General features: G+C 63.9%; 1 protein-coding gene and 1 pseudogene across 14 annotated transcripts; both read right to left on the bottom strand.

The window, feature by feature from the left end:
- Nucleotides 1-30: 30 nt before the first annotated feature.
- DPF1 (double PHD fingers 1) lies at nucleotides 31-15,858 on the bottom strand. 13 transcript variants are annotated; one of them, XM_087939375.1, is made up of 12 exons: nucleotides 15,603-15,858; nucleotides 7,525-7,685; nucleotides 6,992-7,099; nucleotides 5,968-6,095; nucleotides 5,649-5,738; nucleotides 4,698-4,776; nucleotides 4,232-4,363; nucleotides 2,570-2,620; nucleotides 1,902-1,964; nucleotides 1,193-1,305; nucleotides 922-1,003; nucleotides 31-847 (listed from the first exon to the last, which is right to left on the bottom strand). In XM_087939375.1, exons 2-12 carry the CDS (start codon nucleotides 7,607-7,609, stop codon nucleotides 777-779), a joined length of 1,002 nt encoding a protein of 333 aa, XP_087795501.1. In that variant the 5' UTR covers nucleotides 7,610-7,685; nucleotides 15,603-15,858; the 3' UTR covers nucleotides 31-776. The 13 variants fall into 13 exon arrangements, with proteins under 13 accessions (XP_087795501.1, XP_087795502.1, XP_087795493.1 ...); XM_087939376.1 differs by having other exon boundaries at nucleotides 7,007-7,099; nucleotides 15,603-15,839; XM_087939367.1 differs by lacking the exon at nucleotides 15,603-15,858 and adding an exon at nucleotides 8,715-8,995 and having other exon boundaries at nucleotides 1,902-2,021; nucleotides 7,007-7,099.
- LOC113454019 (numb-like protein) lies at nucleotides 10,428-16,141 on the bottom strand (annotated as a pseudogene). The gene is made up of 6 exons (XR_015744734.1): nucleotides 15,995-16,141; nucleotides 14,548-14,649; nucleotides 14,107-14,247; nucleotides 13,522-13,726; nucleotides 12,789-13,100; nucleotides 10,428-12,655 (listed from the first exon to the last, which is right to left on the bottom strand). The product of XR_015744734.1 is annotated as a numb-like protein (transcript).
- Between the last annotated feature and the right edge of the window lie 630 nt (nucleotides 16,142-16,771).

The raw sequence follows: 16,771 nt of genomic DNA, 5'->3' as shown, positions 1-16,771 counted from the left end.
TTGCGGGTGGGGCAGAGAGAGGCGTAGGCCGCGATTCTGACCACATTTAATGTACATAACAATCCAAGCACACAAAAGTTGCAGGCAATGGAACAACACAGCTACACAAGAGGTTGGCAGGGCAGAGCCCCCGCAGGCCTCCGACTGCTCCCAGGCACTGCTCCCTGGAGTAGCCCACCCACCCTACTTCAAGGCTGCCCTTTTAAAACTTTCTTCTCCCCCCTCCTTTAAAATCATAAGTGCCCCCCCTCAGCCTTGCAACAGCTTAGTGGTTGCCACCCCCCCCACCCACCCCCGTTGCTCTTGGCTCCCCCTCCCCCAGCCCAACCACAGTCCCGCCAGCTGGTCCCAACTCTCTTCAAAGGCCTTGCAAGTTGCTCCCATGGGCAGGAAGGGGGTCCATAGCCAGGACGCCCCCCCTCCCTCCCAGGCAGCCTCTGGACTTGCAAGCAAAGGCAAACAATTTAACATGCATCAGTCTGGAGGATGGAGCTTACCCCCCTCCCTCCAGGGCAGAGGGGCTGGTCTCTGCCCCCACCCCGGCGTATGGCTTTGTGTGGACTGGCCCCACTGGGGTGGCCTAGGTGGGGGCCAGGAGGCAGCAAATGTCAATCCCCGCTGCAGGGGCCCCGCCCAAATTCTGGGTGCCAGACCTCGATGCTCCTCTTAATCCTGGGTGGGGGCCCGGCACCGCTCCTGGGCATGGCCTGCAGTACAATTCCAGCCCCCCTCCGGGGGGGGGGGGCTTGAGGCTGGCGGGGGGGCGAGGCTGCAGCCTAGGTCAGGGTGATGTAGGCAGAGGCCTTCTCTTTCAGCTGCCGCAGGCACAGGTGGCAGCTCCAGCTCCCTGCAAGCCAAGGCAGCCGGAGGTCACAGCCAGGCCTCACCAGAGGGAGCCCCGCCCCGCTGCCTGTCCCTTACCTTCAGGGGGTTCGGCCATCGGTGGGCTCAGGCAGTACATATGGTAGCCACGGTCACAGTCATCGCAGAAGAGTAACTGGTCCTGGTGGGGAGGAAGGGGCCGCCACTGAGAGGCGCATCTGGGACCCTGCTCCAAGGGGCGGGGGAAGCCACCACCCCCCACGGCTGCCATGACCGAGCCTGCCGCCAGCCGAGGAAAGAGGCATGGAAGGGGCCATGGCAGGCAGCTCCGGGCAACCCTTCTGAGAAGCCGCAGCAGCAGCTGACGTACGTCATTTTCTGAAGTGCCACAGAGGCTGCAGCTTTTGCACTCGATGCACTGCCAGCGATAGGTCCGCACAGCGGCCGTCATGTTCACCGTGAACTGCAGGCACGACGGGTGCCCTGGGGGGGGGGGAAAGAACCAGCAGCCCCTGAGATGGGCAGTGGCTCGACCTGCAAGGCTGGGCTCCCCCCCCTCCCCCCGGAATGGCCTCCAAGGGCCAGCTGTCCAGCAGGGGCTTCTGGAAGAGCTTTGTGGGAGGAGGGGGACCACCGGCCTCGCACAGAGGGCACCCAAGGGCCAACGCTCCAGCCCAGACCCTGCGCCTTTCTCCACCCCTCACCAACAGAGGGCCTGTGGGCATCCTGCATGGACCGGGGTGCTCCTCCCCATGCGTCCAGGTGGTGCCTCTGAGCCACACAGGTGAGTCCTGCCACTGGGCATCCACACAACCGGCTCCCCTTGGTCATTGGCGGGGTTCAGAAGAGACCCATCCTGCCACGTACCCCATAAAAGGGTGGGGCATACTCCCCATGCTGAGCCAGGAAGACGCCAGGCCTTGCAGGGCTTTAGCAGCCCCGCTTCCTTGCCTGGTGTGGAGCCAACCTACCCGCTCCCTCCAAACCACGGGAGCAAAGTTTTGGGCTGCTGGGTCCCCGGAGACGCCTAACTCCGCGGCCGCATCCTGCGCGCAGGGGCCTTTGGGCCCGAGGCTCACCTGAGCGTCCGCAATCAGCGCAGGAGATTAAGTCCTCGGGGCAGCCGGTCTTCTTGGAGCCGCCTAGACAGAAATCACAATAACCATTTGGTATGACTGTCCCGTCCGGAGCTTTCTTAGCTGCAAAACAGCAAGGAGAGGTCGACATCAGGGGCGGGCCCGCACGCCCCCACGGAGAGGGGCTGCCACATCCAGCCGGCCACGCGCGCGCTCGCTCGCTCGCTCGCTCACTGCCAAACGGCTTCGGCCTCCTGCGCCCCTCGCCTCCCCTGGGCGCGTAGCAAGCGCCTGGCTGCGCCCTACAGAGACCCAAAGGGAGCAGGCCGGCACCCCTCTATGCCCAGCTCAGGCTGCCACCGGGAGCTGCCCTGCTCGGTGCGCGCAGGGCAAAAGAGGGCAATCGCGCAGCTGCCTCACGGACGCCGCCTGCGCGGCTGAGAAGCTGCTGCCCTCGGGGGCTCTTCCCTGCCGCTTTACGGAGGAGGATCCCGGAGCACGTGGGAGGCTGATTGGCCGCAGGACAGACGGGGAAGGGCTCGCCTCCTCTCACCCTCCCCGCACCTCTGGAGGAGCCCCTGAAGGGGAGGGGAGGGAGGCCGCACGGGGGTCCCAGGCAGACCCCACGGCCCCAAGCCTCCAGCCTCTCTCGGCGCTGCCGTGGGATTTACCTGTGTGCCTGCGCTGGTTCTCTGGGACCCAGTTCAGTTCTTTGTAAAACTCTAGAGAGAGCCGGAAATGGCAAGGAGAAAAGGAGAAGATGGAAATAAGCACAGGAGAGAAAAAATAAAGGAATATATTTGAGTTGAATCGGGGAACCAACCGCGGACCTCTGGCCTGTCTGGACGAGCAGATGAGCGAGCAGGGAAGCGCATCTCCCGAAGGGAAGAAGAAGAACGGGGGCGCCCTGGGGCGCGGCGGGGCGGGGCGGTGGGCGAGCACAAGAGGGGCGGGGGGCAGCTTTCGGCCGAAAAGCAACCCAGGCGATGCGAGCGAGCGAGTCCGCGACCGGCGCTGGGAGAGAGACAGGCAGGTCTCGGCCGAGGCGGGCGGGGGTCACCCAGCAGGCCCCCGGCCCCTTTTCTCCAGGGACGGCGGCTCCAAACAGCCCCTCCCCTCAACCTCCCGGCTGCTTTGTGCAGGCTTTGCTCCAGCGACGGCGCTGGTATCTCCATGGTAACCACCAAGACGGGGAGGGGATGCCTTTGTTAGGGAGGGGGAGGCCTCTTTCCCTCCCCCCCAACTCTCCTCAGGCCTGGGGAAGGGGTTCGGAGAGGGCTTCATCCGGCGAGCCCGCCTGCAGAGGCTTTGGCCGACCCCCTCCTCCCCAAAAGAAGCGGGGCTCCAATTTCTTCAGCCTTCTTAGAGGAAGAGCCCTTCCTCTTGCCGGCCCCTCCCTTCCCTGAAAACTCATCCACACACGCGCAACACACACACACACACACACACACACACACACACACGCGCGCACAGAGAGAGAGAGAGAGAGTCAGGCCGAGAAACCTGAGCTCTGTTCTGAAGCTGTGCAGACATCTCTTTGCACACTCAGCCCTCAAGCTTTCCTGGGGAGGCAGAGGCTTCCACGGGCCTATATGTGCCAGCATGAATGCTCCCCCCACCCCCTTGCCTTTCCAGCTCCCTTTCCCCAACTAGCCTCGGTATCCCCCCCCCAGCTGCCCCCCCTCTCTTGGATAAACCCAAGCTGGAAATCTTCCACCTGCCAAGTTCGCCCACCGTGTTTCCATGGCAACTGCATCAGGGTGGGAGATGCTCAGAGCAGACCCCTCCTTCAGTGGCGGATGAGCAGGGGGGGGATTTCGGGGAGGGTGAGGTGTCTGCCTGTCTGGAATGTGCCAACTTTGGGAACCCAGAGCCTCTCCAGTCGCTGCACCTCCACAAAAGACAACACTTGCAGCTCCACTGGGCGGAGGATGCTTTTCTTGGGGGGTGAGGTGGCGTCCAGGGTGTTTCCCCCACCGGGGGGGTCTGTGTGCCTCTGCCCCCTTCAAGGCAAGGAGAGAAGGGCAGCAGGGATGGAGATTGGGCCGGGGGCTTTCCAGGGCGGCTGGCAGGACCTGGGGCTGAGAACGTCCCCATGCAAGGCAGGGACTGCAAATTGTGGCCCCTTCCCCAAGAGTTGTGCTGCTGTCCCGGGGGGGGGGCTCCCTGGGAGACTCCCATCCTTTAAACCCGACTGGGGAGGCTGCATCCTGGCCTCTCCTTAGCACCCAGCCAGGCTGACTCCCGCCCCCCCCGACACACACACACAGCTCAAAGGGTTCCAGGCAGGGCGCAGCTCTGGCACAAAGGGCATGGGGGGGGGGGGCACTCACGTTTGTGGTTGTTCTTGCGATGGAAGGGCAGGGTGTGCCGCTCCGGGCCCTCCTCGCCTTCCTCTTCCGCCAGGTGGGTATGTGTGTAGTGGTAGCTGAGTCCCGGGCGGTTCTTGTAGCGTTTCCCACAGACTGAAAAGCCCAGAAGGTTGCTGAGGAGGCACCCCAAAGAGGCTGGCACCCCAGGTGGCACCCCCAAAGTCCCCTTGCTTCTCCGCCCTCCTGGAAACAGCAGGCTCCTCCTCTCTCCCAGGTGAGGCTGCCAAGGGTGCCCCCGTCCCCCAGAAGGCCCTGAGGGGTCATCATTCTCCTGGCCCCCCTGCCCTGCCCCCACTTCCTTCCCCTGCAGCCTCAGGGACATCGGGTGGACATGGAGGCCCACGACAGAAGCCCCACATGACCCCCCCAACCCCCCCCCCCGGCCCAGAAACCTCCCCCGGCCCTCCCAGAAGGAAACCGCACTCACTGTCACACACGTAGGGCTTGTCCCGGTCCTCCATCAGGGCCACCTCCGGCCTCTTCCTCAGCCCTCCGATCCCATAGGCCTGGGGGGAGAAAGGCAGTGAGAGACTCCCGGGCTCTTAAATGGAAGCAACTTTCTAGACCTCATGAACTCTGATGGGGGGTCTGTGGGGGAAGAGGAGACATACTGTAGACCCTCCCTGCACAAGGGCCTCTCATTTGGGGAGGGGTCCCTGCCCCCCCTTCAGCTGTGCTGTCACCCTCCCTGCTCTTTGACCAGAGGCTCCCTGGACTGTTCAGCTTCCGAGGCAGCTGAGTACCCTAAACTTTTATTTCTGGGATTTTGCTTTGAGGTCCGTGGGTGAGGGGGCCTCATTCTCTGCCTTCCACTGAGCCCTCCTCACAACCCAGGAGCTCGCAAGCCTGGAACTGCGGGCACCATGCCAGAGTCCCCCTGGCTGCTGACCGGGGTCTGTGCCAGACCAAGGGGCTCTGGGTCTCCCTGTAGCAGCCCCTGTTCTTCCTTGCCCCTCCTCCCCTCTGTGGCTCTTTGCCTGGGGTGGGGCTGGGGGGGCTGCCCTGGCTCCAGGAGCCCCAAAGGCAACCGGGGCGGAAGGCCTTGGACAGCTGAGGCCCTCCCCAAGCAGGCCCTCTGCCTCCTGGTTGGAAGGCCTGGAGTTAGACTGCCCCTGTTGCTGGAGGTTCTGCGACTGGTGGACGAGGGTCTCTCTTTCGACCCTGCCCCCAAACAGTCAGAAGCCAAGCGAGCTTTTCCCTCCAACTTGCTCCTTGGTGAAGATTGCATTTCCTAAGATGCAGGAAGAAAATGTGTTGGTTTTGTGAGCTGGACGTGGGCAATTCACTGGCGCTGAAGCCTGGGGGGCGGGGAGGGCTCAGGTGGGGCTTCATACTTCCTTGTCAGTGGCCAAAGGGGCCCAGGGGAGGCCGGCCTCACCTTGCTCTTGGCCTTGTTCTTCCGCCGGGGGGCGTCTTCCTCCAAGTCTTCCGGGTCCAAATCATGCAGGAATTCGCCAAGAGGAGCCTTCTGCGAGAAAGGGGAGGGGGCGCATCACAGGCTGCTCCCCGCCCCACCCACCCACCCACCCCCGGGCCCGGAGGAGGCTAAGCTGAAGGGCCTGCACACACTGGAACCAGGAAGCTTCCCCAGACAGAGGCTGGGCTGGGCTGGTGGGGAAACCGCAAGGAGGCCACCCAGATTCTTCCCTCCTCTGGAGGGCCTGGAGGGGGAGGGGTAGGCCCTCCCCCGCCCTCACCGGGCAGTCTAAGGTCAGCTCTTCCTCCTTCAGCTCCGGCTTCTTATCTCCCGTCTCCGCGCAGAGCAGGGCCTCCAGGACGGGGCCTTCTGGGAGAGAGGCCTCCTTCTTCAGGGGGGGCTCACAATCTGGGGGGAGAGCAGAGGATGGGTCAGGCAGGAGGAGCCCCTCCCCTGGTCTTCCTTGCAGCTTTCAGGCACTACCGCCCCCTCCCCCGCAGGCCCGGCAGGGAGATGCTTCGCATCCAGAAGCTCCTGCCCAGAGGTGGGATTCACATTTTTTTACTACCGGCTCTGTGGGTGTGGCCTGGTGGGCGTGGCAGGGGACGGAGGCTGTAAAACCTCCAGTCAGAGGCGGGATTGGCCGGTTCTCTGAACTACTCAAAATGTCCACTTCCGGCTCTCCAGAACCGGTCAGAACTTGCTGAATCCCACCTCTGCTCTGGCCCCTCCCTCTTCCAAGGGCATCATCCTCGCCCTCCCCACCCACACCTCTTCCCCAAGGGCTTGACCTGCCCTGTCCCCTCCCCCAGACCCTCTCCCAACAAGCTGGACCCCCCACCCATGGCTTGTCCAGGGCTTTGCAAGCCCTGAGGGTCATTTCAACCGGTGCCCAATGGGAGGCCAGAGACCGCAGGCAGCAATTTCTCCTTGAAAGTTGTGAGGAAGGCAACTGTTCCCGATGGCCTCCTCACTGCAGCTGTTTTAATTTTGTTTTGCTTCCCGGAGCTCCTTCTGAGGGACGGGCAGCTCCGTAAGTAAGTTTGTTTAATAAGCAAATAATCTGCCCACCTACCTGGCAAGCGCTTGATGTGTCTTTCCATAAACCCTGATTCAAAGCCAAGTTCTGATCTGGTCTTTCTAGTTCCCCATTTAGTTCCCAAATTGGGTCTGTTTTATTGGCAACTGGCATCTTTCGCCGCCACCCCCCGGAATCCCAGCAGCCATTATTTGCCAGGGAGCTGCAGAGAAAGGCCACTCGGGACCAGGCACCTGTCCAGGGCAACGCCCCCCGAGCTCCTTACCAATCTTGAACTCACAGGGCCGCAGCCGGGGGTCCTCCAGGATGTTCAACCGCCGCCTCTTCCGCCAGCAGCGAGCCGGGTAGGTGTAGATCTGACCAGGTGCCAGGCCTGCAGGAGAGGCGGGGTGAATCACCCACAATCTTTCCTCAATTTGGCTGGGAAAGTAGGGGGCAATCCTCCCTCCCCGGCACCTGAAGGTTGGCAGAGCAGCCTCATGCATCTGAGGGGAAGCTGAAGGGCAGATGGATTGCTGTGCCCTCCTGGCATGGCATTTGGCATGGGGGGGGTGCCTTAAAGGCAGGCTTCATTTCTCTCTGCCCTTATTCCAACAATGAACTCAGCCCATCCTGATGCCCGGGGGACTCAGGAAGCAGAACTGACCCCCCCACCCCAGGGGAGATGCCCACCTATGGGCTCCTAGTCCTCATGAAGTCAGAGTTTGTGCTTCTCTCCCCCCAAGCTAGACACTCGGCTCTTCTGGACCCTGGGGAAGAGTCAGTACTACGTACAGTGCCCAGCGGGCATGTCCGCACCTGGGCCCCGGTGGGTCTTCTCCATCCAGATGTAGCAGTTGTTCTGAGCGACCCCTGTCTGCGAGTCCAGGAACGGCAGGCGCATGCTGCGCTCGGCGCACAGGCGGGCGTTATAACTACGGCAGTGCTCGATGGCTTCTCGGTAGAAATCCTCGCCCAGGCTGCAGAAGAAGACCGGGCCCTCAGCCAGCACGCTTCGGTCGCTCCGGTCGCCCAGCGCGGCTCATACAGAGCTGCCAGGAGCCGGGAAAGCGGCTCCAGGGATTCCCCTGAGAGGCTGGAGAAAGCCACCGCCGGCTACAGCGTGGAGGGACCCCGCGCCCCTAGAGGCGGCCGGCATGGGACCCCCGCCCCCTCCCCCGTCCAGGAAAAACAGCGCTGGTCCCCAAGGGGAAGAGGGATGGCCACGGCTGGGCCGGGACCCAAGGGCTGAGGAGGAGCAGACCGTTTGCCCCTGGAAGAGCCCCCTCCCCTGGGAAAGCAGCCCGGGAGACCCCTCCCAGAGGGGCTCCGGAGACTTTGGTCCTGGCCCGGCAACGTCCCGGCTCGAAGGCACCAGCTGGGGCACGGCATCAAACCGGCCTCTGCCCATCTGCTGGCCCGGCCCAGGAGCGAACGGGATGCGGGATGCCTTCAGGTCCTCCCACGGGAGGCTGAGCAACTCCGCACCGAACAATGGGGGAAAGAGGAGTAGCGGACCCCACCCCTGCAGCCGGGCCGCCTGCTGCTTCGGCTCGCCGTCGCGTCCTGGGGGTGGTGGTGGGGAGAGCCCCGGCCGGCACCTGTTTCCTCGGGCACCCCTGTGCCGCTGACCCTCATGCAACACGCGTGGCTACGGACCTCCACGCGGGACATCGGGAAGGACGCCGAACCCCAGCCCACGCTGGTGCCGATCCGCCGAACGCGCAGTCCCATCCCCGCGGGAGCCTCTCTCAGATGCCTCCCACCCCTTCCAGCCCCAAGTGCCCTCCCCGTGCCCATCTGTACGGCCAGCAACCAGGCAGACCGAGCCTCTCCCCCCACCTGCCCCTCCCCTCTCGCCAAGAGCAGCTGCCGGAACGGCTGAGCCCCCGCCGCGCGAGGGAGGGAGGGAGGGAGACTCCAGCCATCCCCTCCCCCATTTTGCATCCTTGCCCCTCGTGCCTGCCGGGGAATCGTGCCACCCCACCCCCCAGATGTGGGGCACTCACCATTTGATAGACTTGTGCACAGCTGTGGCCATTTTGATACGGGAGGAAAATGCCTCACCCAGCCTGGCTGGGCTGGTGGGAGAAGCCACGGATTCCCCCTTTCTTTTCTCTCTTTCTTTTTCTTTTTCCCAGCCCCCCCTTTTTTTTACCTCTCGCATCGGAATATACTGTACAATTTTATTCATTCTCGAGCAGCTTGCAGCAAGGGGGCCAATCACAGTCCAGCTCCTTTGAGCCCGATGCACCATGGGGAATGTAGTCTCGGTCTCACAGAAGACTTCTCTCCTCCACATACACACGCAGACACTTTTTGGCATTAATATTTTCCACTCCTTCCTTTGCAAGCGCTTTACCCGCTGGGGTGGGAAGCAGGCATCTGTCACGGGAGGACTACAACTCCCACAAGGCCATGCGTTTGACAGCTGGGAGACCCGCCTCCGGAGGGTGGGAGGGAGGGAGGCTTGGGGATATTGAAAAAATGGGAGAGGGAGTCAATCTGACTGTAAATGGCGTTGGTGCAAGAAGCCGCCCTTCCTTGCCGATTGCAGCGCGGCTTCCGTGGAGCGGCTCTGTCCGGCGGGTGGGCGGGCGGGCGGGCGGGAGTCTCGGCCCGGCGCGGAGCAGAGACCGCTAAAGCCGCAAGCCGGGCTTGCTGGGTCGGCCGCCAAGCGGCTGCTCCCGAGCATGTGCAGAGCGCTTCCAGGCGTGAGCTAGCTGGGGCCAAGGGCAGCCCGCGGCCTCCGCCGCCGCCGGTCGCTGATCCCCGAGGCCAAGCCGCGGGCAGAGCAGCGCCCCTCCGTCTCTTGCGTGGGCTGAGAAGAGCTGCTGCCCCGCGTCTTGGCCCCGGAACCTCCCGCTACCCTCCGGGCGAAGGCCTGACCGGCAGCCCCGCTCCCGGGGGTCAGCAGCAACTCGCCCTCCGACTCCTTGAGCGACGGCCATCCCGGCGACCTCCCCTCCGCTGGGCAACAGCGTCCCGGCGGCCGGTCGTCCAAGAGCCCTGCAGGTTTGCCGGCCAGGCACCCTCACGGGGAGAGGCGGGGCTGGGGGCGGTCGCCCGCGGGCATCTCTTTGCAAAAGGCGACCGACGCGCCTCCGCGGCTTCCTCTCCTTCCGCCCCGCCGCTTGGCCGTTCGCTCTTCCTTCGTCCGCGCCGCTCGGCGGAGAAGCGGGACTTCTGCGCTCGGGGCCCCCAAAGGCGGCATAGCGAGGTCCCGGGCCCGTTGCCTTGAGGCCTTGCCGCCGCCGCCGCCACCCCGCCTCGGGTTCCAATTGCGGTTAAACCCCGGACTCAGAGGCCACGACCCCGCCGGCTGTGTTCCGCCTGGGCCTGCGGGAGGGTCGGGCCGGCCGGGTGCCTCCCTCTCCTCCGCTCCCGAGTCAGGCGCTCCCGAGTCGGGCTGAAGGGTCCCACGACACGGGGCTAAAATGGGGAAGGGGCCAGGCCTGAGCCGGAGAAACCAGTGCCTGGCTGGGCATGCGATCGACTCCCAGCCCCGTTTGTGGCCACCATTGGCAGTAGCAACACCAGCGGCACCATCAGTTGGCACCACAATATGTCCTGGCACACCAAACCAGAAAATTGGCCCCGGTAGCACCAAAACCCCAGGGTGTGTGTGACCAGCAGGCGCCACCACCCCCTCCTCACCTTTCTGTTTCTTCCCACTTCTGCCCCTCCGGCCCCCCATAAGAGATACAAGCTCTGCAGTGGGGTATTATATTACTAGCTCTGTTATTTATTATATAATACAAACAGGTGGGATTCTTTAATACAAAAAGTTTCAAAATAAGATAAAAAATAACACCCCCAGCCATTTTGGGGGACCTCCAGGCAGTTTGGGCAGGAAAGGCCTCTTTGCTCCACTTCCGTCTTCTCTGCTTGCTGGAGGTGGGGGCTGGGGGGGGCAGGGAGAGAAGCAAGGGCAGTTCTGTTTTTTGGAGGGGGGGCTGAGGAGGCCAAGGAGCCCTGTGGGAGGGAGGGGCTGCTGCCTTTGAGCCAGACAGCTGGAGGGAGGCAGCTGCTTTCAAGAGCCTGCCTGAGGCTGGCTGTCCCACTGGAGGAGGAGCAGCCCCCCCTCCCCTCCCCAGGCCTCCCTCCGCTGTTCCTCCCAGGTCACCCTGTGGGAAAATGCCTGGCGGCCGGCCACATGGTTCGTGGCCCTGAGGCCCCCCCAGGAAAGGAAACCTTCCCAAGCTTTTACATCTTGGAGGGATTCTTCCCCACTCCCCCCCCCCCATGCTTGGATTACCGGGGTGAAGTGAGGGGAGCTTCTCTCATCCTGGAATGTATGGGAATGTCCTGTGCCCCCCCCCCTCGCCGCCCCCCCCCACTCCCTTCCCCTGTGATTTGAGCACGAGGACCCTGCCAAACTGGGAATGTGTAAAAACAAGATTAGCCTGAAGAATTTTGCTCCACCCCAGCCAAAACTGAGAGGAGGGGGAATGTCACCTGCAATAACCATTCCCCAAAGCCCACCCCCACCCTTTAAGTTTTGGAGTGGAAAGCCTGTTCCTCCCCCAAAAAAAGAGATTATGGATCTCCCATTAATCCAGACTCTGGCTCCTGCGGGGAGGTAGGACCCCAAGGCCAACCCTGTTTGTGGTCCCCCGTGTGCACCTCCTATCAGAAGCTCAGCCTGAGGAGGGTCCCTGGGGGGGGGAGTAGGGCACCGAGCGCCTCCCCAGCAGCTCCACAATGATGCCCCGCCCCCTTTTGGGCAGGGAGAGGACAGCTGCCCAGGGAGGAGGGGGCCTGCCATGCACGGAGTGGGGGACCTCACTGACCAAGACAGGGATGCTCTGGGGCTGCACGGGGTGGGGGTGGGGAGAGCAGAGACCACCCCACCCGTCCCCTGCTCTCTGGAGGCTGGGGCCGGCCCAGAAGGCCTCCCGCTTACCCTGGTTTCCAACTGGCCACCGACTCTCGGCCTGGGCAGGAGTGGAACTGGCTTCCCAGCCGTGATCTGGCCAGACCATCAGTGCCTGTGGGGCTCCCCCATCACTTGGGGGCAGCTCCCCCGATCCCCACTGGCCGCCTTTCGAAGCGCTGCTCCCAGCCAGCTCTCCCCACTCAAGGTTTAGACAATCTGGCCTAGCCAAGTGGGGTGCTAAGGGGGAACCTTCACAATCAGGCTCACAATTCAATTTCCAAGGTTTTCTGCCGGTCGCCAGAAAAGGGGTTGGGGGCAGCAGTGGTAGCCTTGGACTCTAGGGCAGCCCACTGGGTTTCAAAGGGGTCCAGGGGCTCAGGGTGGGAGGCAGAAATGCCTGGGGGGCTTTGCTCGGAGGGCCAGGCAGCCCCATTGGCTCTGAGCCGAGGGGGGTCCAGGAGGGCCTGAGGGAAGGGGCTGGCCTTGAGCCCCAAACTTGTAACGGGGGCCTGTGTGGCGGAGCAGAAGGCATTGGTCACCATTTGGGAGGGCGTGATGCCCACCACGGGCACGCTGGGCAGGGCAGGGAAGGGCAAGGCAGGTACGTAGGCAGTGCCCACGGGCACAAAGGAGGGGGCACGTGGGGAGACGCAAAGAGGCCTGGGGGAGGGGGGCTGCCCCGTAGCCTAGAGGAAAGCTGGGCAGAGGCGTGGGGGCGGCCAGGGGCACTTGCTGGTGCTGTTGAGCCTTGGCAGCCTTGGCAACCTCTTCCAGCCAGCGCTCTGCCTCCGGGGGTCCTCTTGTGTCCCGGCTGGAACAGGGGCTGGGCCTGGGGTCATTCCATGAGGAAGGGGTCCTGAGAAGAGGGCAAGGCAAATGTCAAAGAGGGGCCCTCGCAAGCTGCCCCCCCCAGCCCAGGGGAAGGGGGCCTTCAGGCCGTACCTGCGCTGCCCCCTTCCGCTGTCCCCAGGGCCGCGGGGGGCTCTCCAGCCGGCTGGGCGAGTGAAGCGTCAATCTGGGTGCAGAGAGCCGAGATGCTGTCCGAGTCCCTGCTGGGAGCTGCCTCGGCCTCTGGCAGAAGGGAGGGAGGAGTCCAGCCTTCAGTGCATCTGGGGGCTCGGGCCCTCCCCTGCTATTCTCCCCCCGGGCCTCCCTCGAGCGCCAGCCCTGGAAATGGGCTCTGGGCGTCCCCTGCCCGCCTCACCTGCGCCCCCGCTGCTGCTCTCGGAGCGGCCCTTGCGCTGCAGGGTGGAAGGCAGCTCGTTGAGGCGGAGGGAGAGCTGCCTCTTGAAGGGGGAGTTCTGGCTCAGGGTGGGGAACCCTCGGAAGGAGCCTTGCCGCACCAGCTGCTCCAGGGGGGCATGGCGGCGTGGGATGGCGTGCGCCCCCCCAGCCTCTGCCTTCTCCTCCTCCTCCTCCTCCTCCTCCTCTGGGGAGGCGGCCCCCTGGGGCGGGGAGGCGCTGCCGGGCTGGGTGGGGGCCGGGGCCGGGGCCAAGGGGGCGGCCGCTGCTTCCACTGCAAGAGAGGAGAGAAACTGGGGCTCTGCTGGTGCCCCTCCCCCAAAGCCCCCCAGCCCGGCCCAGCCCCCCGTCCCCGTGGGGGCAGCAAAGCTTGGCGCGGGGGGTGTCAGGGTGCAGAGTCTCTTGGAATGGGTTCTCTCCCCCTCCTTGGAAAGCCGTGCAGGTTGATCCCGGCTTGTTCCCGGCACACAGAGAGTGAAGAGTTCAGGGAACACAAGAGAGCAGCTTCCCCACCCCCCATCCGAGGGGGCCAGTAGAACAGGAGAGTCAGACTGGCTCCCCCCCACAGAAGTAGTCCCCACGTCCCATCCTCCACAGCCAGCTGCCTTTCCAAACCTCTCAGCGGGGCAGTCCCAGCACAAGGCTTGCAGCCCGGGGGGGGGGGCAGCTCACGCCAATGGCCCGGTGCCCCCTACCTTTTTTCCTACCCTGGGGGGGGCGTGCTCCAGAGGGGCGGGTGGTGGGGGCCGGTGGTCCAGGCAGCCGGAAGGAGCCCTCCCGGGCAAAGCTGGTGCGGCTGGCATCGAAGGAGGCCGTCACCCCACATTCCTTCTCGCGCTTCTGCTTGCGCTCCAGGCAGGCGGCAAAGGCGCAGCCCACGGCGTGACTCAGGCGCTCTCCCTGGCACAGAGGGGCAAAGCGCGCGAAGGTGGGGCTCTGCTGGGGGGCAGAACCTGGCAAACAGGGCACGCCCTTCCCTCCCTGGGTCTGGAAAGGTGGCCGAAGCGCCAGAGAGGGGCAGAGAGGGTGGCCCCAGGGTTGGGCAGGCTGCCTCCCTTTCCCTCGTTGACTGACAGGTCAGCCCTCCAAAAGAGCCCGGAAACCTGCCAGACCTTCCCAGGGCCACCAGGGGCTCGCAGGGTACCCTGGCCACCCGCCAGGCGAGGGGCAGCTTCTCCTCAGGGTCCCTCCCTCCCTGGACAGAGGGCTGGCGGGGAGAAGCTCTGCCAGGTGGGGGGCGTCCCTCGTGCCGGGGGCGGGGGGGGACACCCAGCACTCACCGAGTCCTTCAGGGCCAGGAAGCCATGGCAGATCCAGCGCCGGGTGGTGCCGTCCCGGCAAATGTAGGAAAAGGCCTTGTCGAAATTGCGATCGGGGGCACAGAAGGAGACCTTCTCGATGGTCTGGTCCACAATCAGGTCCTGGGGGGGAGGACAACCGCAGACCCACCACACTGTAAGAGGGGCGTTTGCCCCCTCCCTGCCTTGTCGGGCTGGAAGCAGTCTGCACATGGTCTGGGCACTTTCATCATTGTAGCTTGGCCCCGGATCAGGAAGGAGCCCCCCCCTCCCCCCGCCCCAAGCAACCGCTTGGCTTTGGCTCAAGGGGGAGCCTTGCCTCCTGCCACCCCACCCCCCCAATCGGAGCCAGCCATTTCTGGGCACTGGAGGTGGGACAGCCTCGGACTGGCACGCTGCCCTCCCCCACCACCAGGTGCCTACCTTGGTCTTGTCGTCCACCACGCGCAGCCCATCGGCCGACACCCACAGCACAGACTTCACGGATTTGCGGCCGCTCTGTGGAGGCCATGGAGGAGGAGGAGGAGGAGGAGTGCATCAGCAGGGCCACAAAGGGCCGGCCTGGGCCCCCCTCCCAAGTGGGGCCTAGCCCTCCTGCCCCCAGGCCCTCCCCTACTCCAAACTCCTCTGCCCGGGCTGTGGGGGGGGGGAGAGCAGGAGAGAAGCCCTCCTTGCCACCTGGGTGGGGGCCCCTGGATTTTGCTCCAAATGCCCAAATGTTCAGGCCCTGGGTGGACAGGGATCCTCACTGTACATGGATGGATCCCACCTAGCCTTGTGCCAGTCTAGGTGGGGCTGGGGCTGGTGAGGGCCGGCAGGAAGGAGGAGGAGACAGGAGGCTCCTGGATGAAGAGCAAGCAATCAAAGTGCCCGTTGCAACCTGTGCCTCGGATTAATTAGCTAAATTATTCAAAAGACTAAAAGGCCTCCTTAGTCAGGCCACTCTATTTTTGTTGGCACATTATTTATAAACACTGCAGTTTGCAGTGGAAACGTCTCCTCCCCCCCAGCCCCCCAGGGGAAAAACGCTCTTTGCCTTCTGGGAGATTCAGCAGCAGAGAGGTGCAGCCCCTCCCCACCCAAAGGCAGGCTGCCCCCCGCCCAGCGATGGTTCCATCTAAAAGCCTGCGTACATCAAATTATCTTTCACTAATCAATGCCTTGGCTGCCTCTGCAGGAATTCATACAAACGACAAACCGCAGCTTCGCAGAGCAAAGTATAAATTCTGCCTGCTCATTTTGAGTCTTGGGATCTGAAGAGAATCCTTAAAACTCATCATTCCTTATTTTAAAAAGTTTTAGAAGGAGCAACTTTGTTTTGCGGTATGCTGCGGTGGCACGGCACACTTAACCATTGTGTGCCCTGACACGACCTGCTGAAATGGCCGACGGTCAGCCTTCCCAAGCGTGCCACGGATTCCCCCCTTTCTTTTCTCTCTTTCTTTTTCTTTTTCCCAGCCCCCCCCCCTTTTTTTTACCTCTCGCATCGGAATATACTGTACAATTTTATTCATTCTCGAGCAGCTTGCAGCAAGGGGGGCCAATCACAGTCCAGCTCCTTTGAGCCCGATGCACCATGGGGAATGTAGTCTCGGTCTCACAGAAGACTTCTCTCCTCCACATACACACGCAGACACTTTTTTGGCATTAATATTTTCCACTCCTTCCTTTGCAAGCGCTTTACCCGCTGGGGTGGGAAGCAGGCATCTGTCACGGGAGGACTACAACTCCCACAAGGCCATGCGTTTGACAGCTGGGAGACCCGCCTCCGGAGGGTGGGAGGGAGGGAGGCTTGGGGATATTGAAAAAATGGGAGAGGGAGTCAATCTGACTGTAAATGGCGTTGGTGCAAGAAGCCGCCCTTCCTTGCCGATTGCAGCGCGGCTTCCGTGGAGCGGCTCTGTCCGGCGGGTGGGCGGGCGGGCGGGCGGGAGTCTCGGCCCGGCGCGGAGCAGAGACCGCTAAAGCCGCAAGCCGGGCTTGCTGGGTCGGCCGCCAAGCGGCTGCTCCCGAGCATGTGCAGAGCGCTTCCAGGCGTGAGCTAGCTGGGGCCAAGGGGCAGCCCCGCGGCCTCCGCCGCCGCCGGTCGCTGATCCCCGAGGCCAAGCCGCGGGCAGAGCAGCGCCCCTCCGTCTCTTGCGTGGGCTGAGAAGAGCTGCTGCCCCGCGTCTTGGCCCCGGGAACCTCCCGCTACCCTCCGGGCGAAGGCCTGACCGGCAGCCCCGCTCCCGGGGGTCAGCAGCAACTCGCCCTCCGACTCCTTGAGCGACGGCCATCCCGGCGACCTCCCCTCCGCTGGGCAACAGCGTCCCGGCGGCCGGTCGTCCAAGAGCCCTGCAGGTTTGCCGGCCAGGCACCCTCACGGGGAGAGGCGGGGCTGGGGGGGGCGGTCGCCCGCGGGCATCTCTTTGCAAAAGGCGACCGACGCGCCTCCGCGGCTTCCTCTCCTTCCGCCCCGCCGCTTGGCCGTTCGCTCTTCCTTCGTCCGCGCCGCTCGGCGGAGAAGCGGGACTTCTGCGCTCGGGGCCCCCAAAGGCGGCATAGCGAGGTCCCGGGCCCGTTGCCTTGAGGCCTTGCCGCCGCCGCCGCCACCCCGCCTCGGGTTCCAATTGCGGTTAAACCCCGGACTCAGAGGCCACGACCCCCG

Source organism: Pseudonaja textilis, chromosome 10 (genome assembly GCF_049901715.1).
Source record: "Pseudonaja textilis isolate UNSWEBS1 chromosome 10, rPseTex1.2, whole genome shotgun sequence".
In the NCBI taxonomy this organism is placed as follows: Eukaryota; Metazoa; Chordata; class Lepidosauria; order Squamata; family Elapidae; genus Pseudonaja; species Pseudonaja textilis.
The sequence above is the reverse complement of the archived record's forward strand: the minus strand, read 5'-3'. Positions and strand labels throughout refer to the sequence as shown.

What these genes read in the sequence shown, in the direction of transcription:
- DPF1 (XM_026721512.2), bottom strand. Translation starts at nt 8,962, where the DNA reads ATGGTGCATCGGGCTCAAAGGAGCTGGACTGTGATTGGCCCCCTTGCT. An exon ending in GCCCTGTGAGTTCAAGATTG is followed by an intron (nt 6,096 to 6,991) that starts GTAAGGAGCTCG and finishes CTCTCCCCCCAG; the next exon opens with ATTGTGAGCCCCCCCTGAAG. An exon ending in GTGGCACTTCAGAAAATGAC is followed by an intron (nt 1,004 to 1,192) that starts GTACGTCAGCTG and finishes CCTCCCCACCAG; the next exon opens with GACCAGTTACTCTTCTGCGA.